The following is a 15,914-nucleotide window of genomic DNA, read 5'->3' as shown; positions in this document are numbered from 1 at the left end:
GCCATGACCAGGAGGGGAAGGTGAAGTGGATGGAGCGTAAAGGTTTAGGTGAGGTGGGTGAAGCAATCCAAGGAGAACTGAGGCCTATTCACCTGGTGCGTGGCTGCCAGGTGAGGTACTGTATGGCCGGGATTACCAAGGAGTGAAGTGGCGGGTGTGTACGTACACTATATATAGCAACACTTACCTGGGGTGTACTAATTAAAACTTTACCTGTACACGAGGCGGTACCTTAATTAACACTTCAAATTTACCCTTGAAAAAATACATATAAAAAATGAGGCTCAAAATTTATTACCAACACAATCCGTGGGGTGTGGATCAAGGGTAGAGGCGTGCCTGTCTGTCTGTCTGTGTGTATGTGGGAGTACTGGGTGTAGTTTGATCTGTCTGTGTGTGTGTATGTGGGTGTACTGGGTGTAGTCTGATCTTTCTATGGCTGTGACGTAAGATTTACTTGACAATATGAAGATAGAGATGCGTGTCTGTCTGTGTGTATGTGGGTGTACTGGGTGTAGTCTGATCTTTCTGTGTGTATGTGGGTGTAATGGATGTAGTCTGATCTTTCTATGGGTGTAACGTAGCATTAACTTGTAAACAGGGAGATACAGATGTGTGTGTGTGTGTGTGTGTGTGTGTGTGTGTGTGTGTAGTCTGATCTGTGGGTGTAACTAGCATTAATTTGACAACATGAAGATAGATGCGTGTCTGTCTGTCTGTCTATCTGTGTATATGCATGTGGGTGTAGTGGGTGTAGTCTAGTTAACCCCTTCAGTGCTGAGACGCACTTTTTACCTTGATTTTTTTGGGTGTGATTAGACGATTTTATTTACATTTGGAAGGGTTTATGGAGGTCAGAAGGTTAGTGGTCCAGTCTTCACTATTTTAATCCCCACATGAGTTTCTGAAGCTGTATAAAATTGCCCCAAAGTAACAAGAATAAATATAAAGACGCGTCATGGTACTGCAGGGGTATAACGTACAATGTATTGGGTGTTTGTGTAGTGTAAAGTGTAGTTTTGGGTGTAACGGGTGTAGATGTCCGTCTGTCTGTCTGTCTGCAGGTGGGAGTGGCCTCAGCAAGTCTGTCCCGTCTGCTGTTGTCCTGCTGCTGGCCCTGCTGACCCCACTGCTGAGACCACCACCCAGCTGACTCACTCACCGCTGACCTCAGAGAGAGAGAGAGAGAGAGAGAGAGTGTGTGTGTGCGTGTGTGTGACCTTCATGTACACCTCTTATGCAGTCATTCTGTGTGTACCAAATGCACCAAGAGCACTTACACACACACACACACACACACACACACACACACACACACGCCTCATTAGCTCTCGCTCCTTGTGTGTACTAATTGTTGTCTTTCTCTCTGTCTTTCTTTCTTTCTCTCTTTCTTTTCTCTACCCTTTTCTTTATATTTCTTTTCAATTTCTTCAGTTTTATATTCTTTTGTTCGTTTTTTCTCCCCCTCCTCTTGTTTGTACTCATTATAATCTTTTCCCCTCTATTCTCCTCTTCCCCTGCAATCTCCTCTCCTCTTACACACAATTACTATTTTTTTCCCTTCTTTTTCTCTCCTATCACGTCACATTTCCTCGTCACCTTCACTCACTCTTACGCCTGTATCAAAAAACGTCTTGCTCTCTCACCACAATTTCTTAACTCCCAGAGACGACTAGCCGAATTTTCAAGACAGTTTCTCCATATGGTAAACTAGAAATCTTGCAAATCCATCAGCAAAACCATGAAAATACCCTTAACCCCTTCAGTACTGGGACACATTTATACCTTGAGATTTGTGTACGATTAGACCATTTTATTGACATTAGGAAGGGTCTATGGAGGTCAGAAGATAATGGCTACAGTCTTCACTATTTTAATCCCCTACATAAGTTTCTGAAGCTGTATAAAACCACCAAATAGTAAGCTGAAGGAATATAGAAAAGCGTCATGGTACTGAAGGGGTTAAGAACACGAGTATCTTCAACTATAGGCTTTGGAAAGTAGTGATGGTGAGAGCTAAGCGTTTTCAGTAAGGCCTTATAGTCACTGAAGCCGTGCACACTCTAGTCACCCGATCTGGTAATGATGTAAACAGTAATGATAGTAGTAGGCTACTTAATGGTAATAGTCGCATTCAGATAAGCTACTCGTAATATGTTAAGTAATCATAGTGTTAAATGTAAGGTTATGAGAGAGAGAGAGAGAGAGAGAGAGAGAGAGAGAGAGAGAGAGAGAGAGTACCTGTGCATTCTTACTTATGTACAAATTATTAATATTTTCACTCATTTCTCTTTAAAAAGCATCATATTACTGTTATTGCTCTCTTTTCTGTCACTTTATTGTTGTATTGTGGGAATCATGATCATTCTTTTCATCTCTTATCAATAATAATAATAATAATGATAATAAAAAGTAACCTATTGGGACTGTATTGTAGTGCCTTGACTTTTGTAGATTTATAAGTAAACACTGTGGTAAGTTGGGAGAATAGCTGGTGAATACTTGTCTTTTTGCTCTTGGTGGTGGTGGGTGGGAATAGTGTAATAGTAATAGTAGTAGTCGTAGTCAGTGGTGGTTGTAATATTTACTTTCATATATTACTTTGTATTTTCACACACACACACACACACACACAGATACTTGGATAGAATGGTTTTTAATGATTGAGAGTACTGGTTAACTCTTGCATTAGAGAGTTGGACAGTATAGTGATTGAGAGTACTGGTTACCTCTTGCATTAGAGCTGGACGGAATAGTTATGAATGATTGGGAGCACTGTTTAACTCTTACATTAGGTTCTCACTAAGGATACAAACCACTTTCTATACAGTTTCTAGAACCAAACACATAGTCAGTCAACAGGAGGCTAGGGGAGAGGGAATAGGAGAGTGAAACAACAGGATATTGATGTTTTTGTATATTTTTCCTTAGTGTTTTGTGTTAATGTGGCTATACACACGTCCTTTCCTTCCTTGAGTCCCACGCACTGGGGTTTATTTGACAGCAACACTTCCGCACAGAAAAATACATTGCAAGGACAACCGAGACATTTTGCTGATACATTTTACATTTGCCTTGAGAAATTTTGTTGAGGTCAGGAGGAAGGGATGACCTGGGCAGCAGAGGTCATCAGGAAGTATACACTCACACACACACACATGTATACATACACACAATATACATGCATATGAACATGTACGCACAAACATACAAACACATCAGGGTACAGTAAAGATACACGTTTGTGTGATATTACATACGCACACACACACAAACACACAGACAAACAGACACACACACGGACAAACCCCATCCATGATGAATAAGATGACAATACTGCAATAACAACAAAATTAAATAAATTCAGAAAATAAAAACATGATAAAAACCATAAATAATAACCACAGCAATAAAATAATAATAAAAACTGCTTGAATATCTCATAGATGCCCCAATAAAAGAATCATTAATCCTTCTTCTTCTCCTCTAAAGACTTCTCGGCCTCTGCCTCCTCCGCAGCAGCTGACCCATTCCCTACCGCTGCTGGCCCTGCTCCCTGTGAGGCCACCTGCAGCTTCTTCTCCTTGGCTTTCGTCTCCATGTCTTGTGAGAAGCCAAACTCATTCACTCTTGAAGGATCGACTCGGTAAATGTAGCGCTGGAACAGGGAGAAGAGGTGGTGAGACACAGATGACACGAAGAACAGTGAGAGATAATGGATTAAGGAAGACAGAGAGAAGAGAAGGTGGTGAGACAGATGAGAGGAAGGAAAACAGTGAGAGATGATGGAATAAGGAAGACAGAGAGAAGAGGAGGTGGTGAGACAGAGATGAGAGGAAGGAGAACAGTGAGAGATGATGGAATAAGGAAGAGAGAGACAAGAGGAGGTGGTGAGACAGATGAGAAGGAGAACAGTGAGAAATAGTAGAATAAGAGAGAGAACATGGTGAGAGATGACAGGAGTTGGAAGAGTGAGAAATGGTAGAGAGGGGTGGTGGAATAAGGGAGATGGTAAGATGGTTAGAAATGACACGAGTTGGAACAGGAAGAGGAACAAAACAACAAAAAATTGAGACTACACTGATAAAGACTATAAGAAGCGAAAAAACAAACCATCATTCAGGAAACACAAGAGGAAAACAACAATAAAAAAATCAACTGCAAAATTACACCACTCAAGACTTTAAGAGACAAAAAGGCAAGACAACAGAAACTCATATGAAAAACTAAACCAATGAAGACAAAAGGAAGAGCACGTCAAATGAAGAAGAAGAAGAAGAAGAATAAATAAATAAAAAACAAAAAATAATAAAGCCAGTCAAATGAAGACAAAAGGAAGAGCAAATCAAATGAAGAGCAAGTGAAATGAAGACAGATGAAGAGCAACTCACCTGGTAGAGGAAGATGAAGAAGATGACGTCGTCCCTGAGGCAGCCGAGGCGATACATGGTGGGCATCTTGATGACAAAGGCGAAGATGTCGTCAATGAAGGTGTTGAGGGCCTTGTAGGTGAGCATGCGCCACGGCAGGTGAGCCACGGACTTAAGCTTGTAGTTGATGAAAAGTTGCGGTGTCATCATGATGAAGCCTGGAAGAGGAAGAGGAGGAGGATGAGGGTAAGAGGAGGACAATGACGATTAGTTAGTGATCATTTGAGACATTGGAGAAAGACATCTGTACATTAACTAAAGATGAAAATGTATGGAAGAAGAAGAAGAAAAAAGAACAATAAGGGTTATTTAGCATTTCAATCTGTAAACTGGCAAAAGATGAAAAAGCCTGGAAGAAGAAGAGAACAATGAAGGTTAGTTAGTGTTCATCTGAGAGTGTAAAAGGACATCTGTAAACTAACACAATATGAAAAAGCCTGGAAGAAGAAGAGGAGAGAACGAGGAGGATAAGTGTTCATTTGAGATGGTGGAGAAAGACTAACAAAAGATGATAAAACCTACAAGAAGAGGAGGAGGAGGATGATGAAGGTTAGTGTTCATCTGACAGTGTAAACTAACTACAGATGAAAAAGCCTGGAAGAAGAGAAGAAGAATGAGAGTAAAAATTCATTTGAGACCGTGGAGAACTGTAAACTACAATAAAAGGGAAACATAGAAAAGAAGAGGAAGAACAAGGAAGAAATCACCACCATCTATTCCTCACCATTTCACCATCATAGCCATCCCAACACTACAGAAACACAAGAGAACACAAAGGACGCACCAAAAGTAAGGAGGAACCCGTAGAGCATGGAGAGGACAAAGGAGTACCATCCCTTGTGCTCATTGTAGACGAGGGAGTAGACGCAGTAGCCACCCAGCAGAGGGAAGAGGCAGACGGAGAGGTAACGGAAGGCCAGCTGGTCGTACTGCCGGGTGTTGGAGTGGACGTAGGTGCTCTTGTCAGTGAACCGCACCCGAGGGAGCCCAAAGATGCGGTGCTCTCGGTCCAGAGACACGTCCGTCACCTGAAGGATGTTGGCTGTGTCTCAGATGTGTGTCATGGTGATGATAATAACAGTTGGGTGTGTTTCAGGTGTGTCATGATAATAATGTGTAATAACCTCAATCCTTCTCTCTCTCTCTCTCTGGTAAATCTTCCTTGTAACCTGTAACAGTCCCTCCACAACCTACCCACACCCCTCACAGCCCTACCATAGCCTCTCCCAGTCCCTAACAATTCCTCTTAGCCCCTCCACACCCACCCACTCATCTTCATAACTCCTCCACCAACCCTCCACTCACCTTTGTAATCTTCCACACCTCAATGCCAAGCCCCACAAAGCAGGACACCTTGATGACAAAGTTAGTCTCATTGTCCAGCACATATAGCAACACTATCACCGACTGGAACACATTGAAGAACACAGACCGCACAGACAGACCCTCCAGACTGTCACGGTTATTCCAAAACTGGATGTCTGCAATGGGGGAGAAGAGAAAGATTGAAATAGAGGGACATGTTGGAATGGAGAAGGAAAATACCAGATAGGAATGTGACTTGGAATGGTAGGAATACACACACACACACACACACACACACACACACACACACACACACACACACACACACACACACAGACACACAGACACACACACACACACACACACAAGATATGGAGACGGGACCACATGAGCATAAAGCCCAGGCCCTGTAAAACTACAACTATGTAAATACAACTAGGTAAATACACACACACACACACACACACACGGGTGGAGATATTTGGGTCTGTCTCCTTTCACGTGTAGCCCCTGTTCACCTAGCAGTGAGTAGGTACGGGATGTAAATCAAGGAGTTGTGACCTTGTTGTCCCGGTGTGTGGTGTGTGCCTGGTCTCAGACCTATCCCAAGATCAGAAATAATGAGCTCTGAGCTCGTTCCGTAGGGTAACGTCTGGCTGTCTCGTCAGAGACTGCAGCAGATCAAACAGTGAATTACACACACCTAACTCCACACCATACTCCTGTTAATTGATTTCTCTCTCCCTCTCCCTCTCCCTCTCTCACACACGCACACACACATGCACTCACACACGCACCATTTTTGAAGGCGAGGAATTCAAACACCGAGTGGAGGAGGGAGACGAGGATGGTGAGGCCGAGGAGGTATGGTGAAGTCTCCAGGAAAGCCTCCTTGATAGTGTCCTGCTCCTCCTCGTCCTCCTCCCCTCCCAGCCCCTCCAGGATAGCTGTGCCCGGCCACCTGAGGAAAAAAGAAGGCAGTGTTAGGGTAGAGTAGGGTAGGGTAGTTCAAGGGACATAAATATTCATCACTTCAGGGAGGCGGTGGTGTAGTGGATAAGGTGGTGGTGGTGGTGAGATCAGGCAGACGTCCACGTGTAAGTTCAAATCCCACCACATAGCACTTTGAAGCTATGCCATTTGTGGAGTGGTTTAAAGTTAACTACATCTCACCATGATACCCAGGTTCTAGGTGCTTACACCAAAGATGCTCTTGGGTGGTGATATGGGCCCTAATATGGATACCACTATAAATAAAATTGACTGCACCACTAATGGGCAGAAGCTGAACAGCGCTTCCCATGTATATTCTTCAAGTGTGCCTACAGGTGCTATAGGCCATCATATATATATATATATATATATATATATATATATATATATATATATATATATATATATATATATATATATATATATATATATATATAAAATAAGGGTTTGTTGTCTCCTTTAAGAGGTGGAGTGATTAGTGGGAAGGAGGGAGGGAGGAGGAAGGAAAAGAAAGGAAGGAAAGAAGGAAGAAGAAGAAGAAGAAGAAGAAAAAAAAAAAAAAAAAAAAAAAGGATAGGAAGGAAAGAAAGAAAGAAAAAAAAGGAAGGATGGAAGAAGAGAGTTAATTCTTGTATAGACAGAGAAGCAACATAAACACACACCATTACTATCAAGGTTCTGTTCTCTTCTATATTGACAAACGTGAAGAGAGAGTGAGTGAGTGGCAGTGGTCAGTCCTCACCTGCTCTTAATGGCTTGTGTTGTGTTGAGTTACCATTTAAAGAGGGAGAGTGGCTGGAAGGTGAGGTGAGGTGAGGTAAGGTAAAGTAAGGTTAGTGAGTGTCAGTGGTCAGTGCTCACCTGCTCTTCATGGCTTGTGCTGCATAGAGTTGCCACTTGAAGAGGGAGAGTGGCTGGAAGGTGAGGGACAGCTCTAAGTCGGTGGTGGTGGAGTTGATGGGTTGGTAGTCCTTCACCAGGTTCCAGTAGGTGTTCAGGAAGGTGATGGGCTTGTACCTGTGGGTGACGGGACCTGCTTCACTCACTGCCTGGCTGAGATTTAACACACACAAACACACACACACACACACACACACACAGACAGACACACGCAAATACAAACACACACAAAAAAAAGATAAAAAGGAAAAAGAAAAAAAAAAACATTACAAAAAGAAAAAATACCACACACACACACACACACACACCTGTCCCCTGATGCGGTGAACTCCACAAACTCGTCGAGGGGGGGTGGTACGGCTCCTCTGGTCCACTGGGTGAAGTCGTGTACCAGGTTGATGGTCATGTTGGGGTGCCAGTGGGACAAGATCTCCTCCTTCAGTGTCTCGGCTTTCTACCGGGCAAGTGAGAGAGAAACAATGAGTGTGTGTGTGTGGGGGGGAGGGATGAAATGTTTGGTTGACTTTGTGTGGGATGAGAGAGAGAGAGAGAGAGAGAGAGAGAGAGAGAGAGAGAGAGAGAGAGAGAGAGAGAGAGAGAGAGAGAGAGAGAGAGAGACTTTTAATGTCCAGGTAAATCAATAAATGAAAAAAAGCATTCGTTACCAGTATTTCCTCAGCGGACCGTGATGTCTCTCCAGTGATGAGGTTTGCAGTCTTCCTGAATCGCCGCCTCTTGTACTTGTTGAGGCGCTGCGAGGCGTACAGGGTGTGGCGGCGGCTGTGGTGGCCACTGCCAGCCGCCGGGTCAGGGGAGAAGCCACTCCTCACAAAGTAAACGTGGATATACACCGACCCATTGTTGCGGAGTCTCTGCGTGTGGAGGGTTGTGTCAGAGGATGCTGGCTTAGGCTTGTCTGTAGTGTGAGAGGATGCTGGTTTAGGCTTGTCTGTGGTGTGTGGTGTGTCAGAGGATGCTGGCTTAGGCTTGTCTGTGGTGTGTGGTGTGTCAGAGGATGCTGGCTTAGGCTTGTCTGTGGTGTGAGAGAGGATGCTGGCTTAGGCTTGTCTGTGGTGTGTGGTGTGCGAGAGGACACTGGCTTAGGCTTGTCTGTGGTGTGTGGTGTGTGAGAGGATGCTGGCTTAGGCTTGTCTGTGGTGTGTGAGGACACTGGCTTAGGCTTGTCTGTGGTGTGTGGTGTGTGAGAGGATGCTGGCTTAGGCTTGTCTGTGGTGTGTGGTGTGTGAGAGGACACTGGCTTAGGCTTGTCTGTGGTGTATGGTGTGTGAGAGTATGCTGCTTAGGCTTGTCTGTGGTGTGTGAGAGGATGCCGGCTTAGGCTTGTGTGTGGTGTGGTGTGTGAGAGGACACTGGCTTAGGCTTGTGTGTGGTGTGTGGTGTGTGAGACGATGCTGGCTTAGGCTTGTCTGTGGTGTGTGAGAGGACACTGGCTTAGGCTTGTCTGTGGTGTGTGGGAGGATGCTGGCTTAGGCTTGTCTGTGGTGTGTGAGGATGCCAGCTTAGGCTTGTGTGTGGTGTGGTGTGTGAGAGGACACTGGCTTAGGCTTGTGTGTGGTGTGGTGTGTGAGAGGACACTGGCTTAGGCTTGTGTGTGGTGTGTGAGAGGACACTGGCTTAGGCTTGTGTGTGGTGTGTGGTGTGAGAGGATGCTGGCTTAGGCTTGTCTGTGGTGTGTGGTGTGTGAGAGGATGCCAGCTTAGGCTTGTCTGTGGTGTGTGGTGTGTGCGAGGATGCTGGCTTAGGCTTGTCTGTGGTGTGTGGTGTGGTGAGAGGACACTGGCTTAGGCTTGTCTGTGGTGTGTGAGAGGATGCTGGCTTAGGCTTGTCTGTGGTGTGTGGTGTGTGAGAGGATGCTGGCTTAGGCTTGTCTGTGGTGTGTGAGAGGATGCTGGCTTGGGCTTGTCTGTGGTGTGTGGTGTGTTAGAGGATGCCGGCTTAGGCTTGTCTGTGGTGTGTGAGAGGATGCTGGCTTAGGCTTGTCTGTGGTGTGTGGTGTGGTGAGAGGACACTGGCTTAGGCTTGTCTGTGGTGTGTGGTGTGTGAGCGGATGCTGGCTTAGGCTGGTGTGTGGTGTGTGAGAGGATGCTGGCTTAGGCTTGTCTGTGGTATGTGGTGTGGTGTGGTGAGAGGATGCTGGCTTAGGCTTGTCTGTGGTGTGTGATGTGTGAGAGGATGCTGTCTTAGGCTTGTCTGCGGTGTGTGAGAGGATGCTGGCTTAGGCTTGTGTGTGGTGTTTTATGTGTGAGAGAGGATGCTGGCTTAGGCTTGTGTGTGGTGTGGTGTGTGAGAGGACACTGGCTTAGGCTTGTGTGTGGTGTGGTGTGTGAGAGGACACTGGCTTAGGCTTGTGTGTGGTGTGATGTGTGAGAGAGGATGCTGGCTTAGGCTTGTGTGTGGTGTGTGGTGTGGTGTGTGAGAGGACACTGGCTTAGGCTTGTGTGTGGTGTGGTGTGTGAGAGGACACTGGCTTAGGCTTGTCTGTGGTGTGTGAGAGGACACTGGCTTAGGATTGTGTGTGGTGTGTAGTGTGTGAGAGGACACTGGCTTAGGCTTGTGTGTGGTGTGGTGTGTGAGAGGACACTGGCTTAGGCTTGTGTGTGGTGTGGTGTGTGAGAGGACACTGGCTTAGGCTTGTCTGTGGTGTGTGAGAGGACACTGGCTTAGGATTGTGTGTGGTGTGTAGTGTGTGAGAGGACACTGGCTTAGGCTTGTGTGTGGTGTGTGAGAGGACGCTGGCTTAGGCTTGTGTGTGGTGTGTGGTGTGTGAGAGGACGCTGGCTTAGGCATGTGTGTGTGTGTGGTGTGTTGTGCATCTTATTGTGTGCTACTTTTATTTATTACTTGATTTTAGTTTTTATCCATGTATCAACACACTGTCTGTTCATCTCATTCACTCCTGCCACCTTTCATGTTATCATCTCTGTTTTACTTTATTGGCACTGTGTTTATTCACCTCATTCACTCCTGCCAATTTCTATCACATCATTTCTTTATCAACACACAGTTTATTCATCTCATTCACTCATGTCACCTTCTTTCATGCTACTTAGCTTCATAATCTTTTGTGTAATGTGTTGTGCTATGTGATGTAACAAATCTGTCACCTTTCCTTTCTGTCTCTCTCTAAGAATCTATTTCCTTAACACTTAAAAACTCATAAAACTTCTAACCATTCCATCATTCCTGCCCCAACACACACACACACACACTAATCTAACTTAACCTAACCTAACCCAAAGCTGACCTCAAAGGCAGGGAAGGTTAAATCCCTTTTCTTATCACTTGTATTCCATCATTCCTGCCCAAACACACACACACACACACCAGCTAACCTAACCTAACCTAACCTAATCCAACTTAACCAATCTGAAGCTAACCTCAGAAGCAGTGAAGGTCATGGAGTGAGTGAAGGTACCGTCTCCATTAGGTCCACCCGTCCAGTCACCATAGACGAGGTTCTCCTTCTTCCACACCAGCGCTGAGTCATCATTGAAGTCACCAAACATCTCAGACTCCGACTTGTACACGTAGAGGTCCAGCGAAGCACCCTCTGTGAAGAGATTGGTGGCCGGGATCTTCACAGCTGCTGGTCCCCCCCCAGTCATGTCCAAGGGTGCGTCCCCCGGGGCTGGTGTGGGCTGCTGGGGCCGCCTGGGAGAGGGAGGGTCATGTGTGGGTGGTGGTTTGAGGAAGGGGTGAAGGATGTGTTATGTGGTGTTTGAGGGAGGGAGGGAGGGAGGGAGGAGGGAGGAGGAGGAGGAGGAAGGAAGGAAGGAAGGAAGGAAGGAAGGAAGGAAGGAAGGAAGGAAGGAAGGAAGGAAGGAAGGAAGGAAGGAAGGAAGGAAGGAAGGAAGGAAGGAAGGGATGAGGATAAGGAGGAGAAGGAGTGAAAGAGAAAATTGTCCATTAAAAAGTAGTAGTAGTAGTAGTAGTAGTAGTAGTAGTAGTAGTAGTAGTAGTAGTAGTAGTAGTAGTAGTAGTAGTAGTAACAAAAGTAAGAAAACTACTACATTAAAAAATATATAAAAACTGCATTCTTCTACACACCACCACCACCACCACCACCAGCTCACCTGAAGAAGGAGGTGATGAAGTAGATGATGATGGCTCTGATGACTAGGGACTTGGTGATGGCCAGGAACGACTCCCCTGCTGTGGGTTGCCTCTCCTGCCCCTGCTGCTGACCCTGCTGACCCTCCACTTGCCCCTCTGCCGCTGCCCCTACCACTGCCACCTCTCCCCCTACATTACCACTGTCCTCTGCACCACCGCCACTGTCACCACCGCCATCACCACCGCCGCCCTGAAGGTTCAAATGTCATGTTAGTTCATATTTACTTGTGTTTTGTCATCTTTTTATCTTTTTTTTTTTTTTTTTTTAAGTTCAGCGAAGGAAATGAATGTTAAGCAAAGGACAGAGAGAGATTAGAGAGAAGAGAACATGGGAGAACAACTAAGGGAGGAGGTAAAGTGACATAAACTGGGGAAGGAAGTGTAAAGAAAGAGACTAACAGGAATGGAGAAAAGAAACGTGGATAATAAGTGAGAAATTAAAGAAAGGAACAGAAAGAAGGAAGAGGAAAGGAAAGAAGTAAATGAGAATATTATATTTATTTTTTTTTTTTCTTATTTACTTTGATGTTCCAGTTTGTGATTCTAGTGTTTTGTAATCTTTTTCTATTCTATTCTAATTTTCATTTTTTACGCAATGTTCAGTGGAGGAAATGCATGTCAGGTAGAGAGAGAGAGAGAGAGAGAGAGAGAGAGAGAGAGAGAGAGAGAGAGAGAGAGAGAGAGAGAGAGAGAGAGAGAGAGAGAGAGAGAGAGAGAGAGAGAAATTATATTCTATTTAATTTACTTCTTGTCTCTTATTTTATCTTATGTATTTACTTTCCCTTATCTTATCTATTTATTGATTGATTTATTTGTATTCATTCATTGATTTTTTTGTCCTGAAAGTGAAGCAAGAGTAAGATTTATTCCTCTTGTCAATTCCTTATTTGGACTGACTCGTAAAAGAAAAAATAAATAAATAAATATAAATAAAAAAATACATAAATAAATAAATAAATAAGTGAATAAATAGTGAAGAGATGCGATATGAATGAAATGCCATGGAAGGAAGGAGATGAGGATACAGGAGAGAGAGAGAGAGAGAGAGAGAGAGAGAGAGAGAGAGAGAGAGAGAGAGAGAGAGAGAGAGAGAGAGAGAGAGAGAGAGAGAGAGAGTAAAGAGAAGGATTGCCTCACTATAACATACAGATGAGGATAAAGGAGAGAAAAAGAGAGGGCAGAGAGAAGGATTGCCTCACCATGCCTCATTCTGTATTTCCATCTTCCTACGACTTGACTTCCTTTAAGAGGGCGGTTTCAAGGCATTTTGGCTAACTATTAATCTTTAAGGACACTGGAAATGAAGTGGGCCCCTCTTGCATGAAAAAAATAAATAGAATAAATTATGAAATTGAAAAAATAACAATATTGATGAGGGTAAGGGAAAGAGAGGGAGGGAGGGTAGAGATGAAATACCTCACTTTAACACTATAGATGAGGATAAAGGAAAGAGAAATAGAGGGTAGAGAGATGAATTGCTTCACCTTAATGATACAGATGAAGGGTAAGGGAAAGAGAAAGGGTAACAAATGTGGATAAGGGATGGAGAAAAGATAAGTAGATGGATTGCCTCACATTAGACACTAGATGAAGATAAATGAAAGACAGAGAGGGTAACAAAATGAGAGTAAGAAAGAAAAAGAGAGGGTAGAAAGGTAGCTTGCCTTACCCTAACAATATGGATGAGGTATAGGAAAGCCAGAAAGGGTAACAAATGAGTAAAAGAAAAGAGAGGAAGAGACTTTAACAACATAGATGAAGGCAAAGGAAAGACAGAGGGTACCAAATCACGGTAAAAAGAAAGAGAGGGTAGAGAGCTTTCCTCATTATAACACTACAGATGAAGGTAAAGTAAACAAAAGACATAGGGTAGAAAGATGAACTGCCTTACCCTAACAATACAATGATGGCAAAAGAAATAGAGGATACAGAGCTATACTGCCTCACCATCACAACACCCTCCACACACCACCTAGAATTAATGAGCCAGCCACACACTACTATAACACCACCTCCAGCTCCTTATCTGGCCCAGGTGAAGCATAAAGGGTGATACCACAGATACCCTACATTCACACTCAACTGATTAGATACACAAGCTGACCTGTCTTCCTTTCATTCTGCTTACTATCTGGTGATTTTATACAGCTTCAGAAACTCATGTGGGGGATTAAAGTAGTGAAGACTGGCCATTAATCTTCTTACCTCCATAGATCCCTTCCTAATGTCAATATAATGGTCTAATCACACCCCAAAACTCATGATAAAAATGCATCCCAGTACTGAAGAGGCTATGGCTGCCCTCAAGATAAAAGCACCACACATAGTCATGCTCTCATTCTCTTTGTTAGTAATTGTTAATGTAATAATAAGGTCCTTTTTGGCAGCCATTGTGAAGGTTTTTTGTTGTGCATTTGTTCCCTATGTTTGTGTGTCTGGCAGGAGCATTACCCTACACCACCAGACAGCCACACCTGCTACATTATTCTATTAACAGTGAGGTTAGCATTATCAAGGGTGAGTTTGGAATATTACTACTACTAGTACCATTAATCCAGACAGGTTCACTACTGAAGAAAGTCTGTACACAGTATTGCACTGTAATCAAAGCCAAGTACTTCTACAAATATGTGTTAACAAACTGTAAAATGACCATTACCCTTCTACTGAATCACCTCCCCCCCTCATCCCCACCCCCCATCCCTAAGGCACATGCTGTTCTCACCACCCACCCACCCACACACACAGATGGTGGTGGAACATTCTAGACATTTCTTCATTCCCTGCCCCCCCCTACCACCACCACTACCACCTACAGTTGGTTAGACAGGCAGAAATCAATAAAAATGGAGTATCATAAGAAGCAATAGGTGGATCCACAAGTTTAATTTCACCTTAAGATAACATTCCATTCCTACAATTTGCTTCTCTTCCTGGCCAACACCCCCTAACCTCCTGCTGAATTGGCCCACCCCACACCCCCACACACCACACTACTCGCTCACCACATGGTATGGGTGGTGGTGCGAGCTGAACACACACACACACACACACACACACACACACACACACACACACACACATTCATTCCACAGATACACAGAAAATACCAGAGACTGAGATAGCGTGTAGGGGATGAGAGTGGCGCTAGGTTAATGAAAAAAAAAAGCTGGAATTGACTTATTAGCGTGATGAGTCTAAAGATCAGCCAGATTTTCTCCCTCTCCTCTTAAAAGCCTCTTGAATACTAAGCTCTGACTCCTCAAATTATGAAAAAAAGTACCAATAGAGCTGAGAAATAGTTACTACACGTCACATGAGAAGAGTAACCATGACGGGGCTCTCCCTCTCACTTCCTGCCACTCCTCTGCCCTCCTTGCCCTCCTCCTCTCCCACACCTTGACCCCACGCCCGCCACACACATGCCTCACTATTCCAGGTGGATCAAATGGATCAGATTTTGAGTATATTACCTTGGATTCTGTGTTATCTTGCGGCATCTTAGTCGTCTGCTCCTCTCCCGCTCCCTGCTGCCTGCCTGCCTCCCTCTCTCTCTCTCTCTCTCTCTCTCTTGATCATGATCTTCTACGTGTTTCGAGATCACGAGGTAAATTGTTCAAACTCTTGATCTTTGCCTTAACATTTCCATATCCCCTCAGTACTATTTGCATCATCTTAATTGTTCTTCTCTCTGGCTTACTTTACATTCACTCTTTCCACCATCACTCTCTCCACCATCGCCACATACTCCACCGCCACACACTCCATGCATCATCACGCATTCCATTCCCTCATCCTCTCTCATCATAACATTCCCATATTCCCTTAGTACTACTTGTATCATAATTATTCTCCTTTCTGGTTCACTCTCTCCACCACTCTCTCCACTGCCTCCACACACTCAATCCACCTCTACGCACTCCATCCTAGCTCTCATTCTCTCTCAATTAACATTCCCATATTCCCTCAGTACCACTTGTATCATCTTAATTATTCTCCTCTCCGGTTTACTTTACACTCGCTCCTCCATCACTCTCCACCACCGCCACACACTCCACCGCTACACACTCAATCCATCACCACGCACTCCACCGTTTCATCCTCTCTCATCCTAACATTCCCATATTCCTTCAGTACCACTTGAATCATCTT

The 15,914-nt window shown here is 44.4% G+C and overlaps 2 protein-coding genes across 2 annotated transcripts in view; one reads left to right on the top strand and one right to left on the bottom strand.

Annotated features, from left to right (window-relative positions):
* LOC123501824 overlaps positions 1-1,768 on the top strand; it is a 13,607-nt gene extending 11,839 nt beyond the window's left edge. Inside the window, exon 6 of the mRNA XM_045250853.1 lies at positions 1,065-1,768. Within this exon, the coding sequence (XP_045106788.1) occupies positions 1,065-1,153 (89 nt within the window). The 3' untranslated portion in view covers positions 1,154-1,768. The remainder of the gene's footprint in view (positions 1-1,064) is intronic.
* Positions 1,769-2,902: 1,134 nt separating this feature from the next.
* LOC123501822 (cleft lip and palate transmembrane protein 1 homolog) lies at positions 2,903-15,386 on the bottom strand. Its single transcript, XM_045250851.1, has 11 exons — positions 15,236-15,386; positions 11,723-11,952; positions 11,027-11,300; positions 8,294-8,500; positions 7,937-8,082; positions 7,590-7,745; positions 6,533-6,696; positions 5,736-5,911; positions 5,215-5,458; positions 4,392-4,588; positions 2,903-3,658 (listed from the first exon to the last, which is right to left on the bottom strand). The coding sequence occupies exons 1-11, from the start codon at positions 15,260-15,262 to the stop codon at positions 3,467-3,469; spliced, it is 2,013 nt and encodes a 670-aa protein (XP_045106786.1). The 5' UTR covers positions 15,263-15,386; the 3' UTR covers positions 2,903-3,466.
* Between the last annotated feature and the right edge of the window lie 528 nt (positions 15,387-15,914).

Source organism: Portunus trituberculatus, chromosome 10 (genome assembly GCF_017591435.1).
Source record: "Portunus trituberculatus isolate SZX2019 chromosome 10, ASM1759143v1, whole genome shotgun sequence".
NCBI lineage: Eukaryota > Metazoa > Arthropoda > Malacostraca > Decapoda > Portunidae > Portunus > Portunus trituberculatus.
The sequence above is the reverse complement of the archived record's forward strand: the minus strand, read 5'-3'. Positions and strand labels throughout refer to the sequence as shown.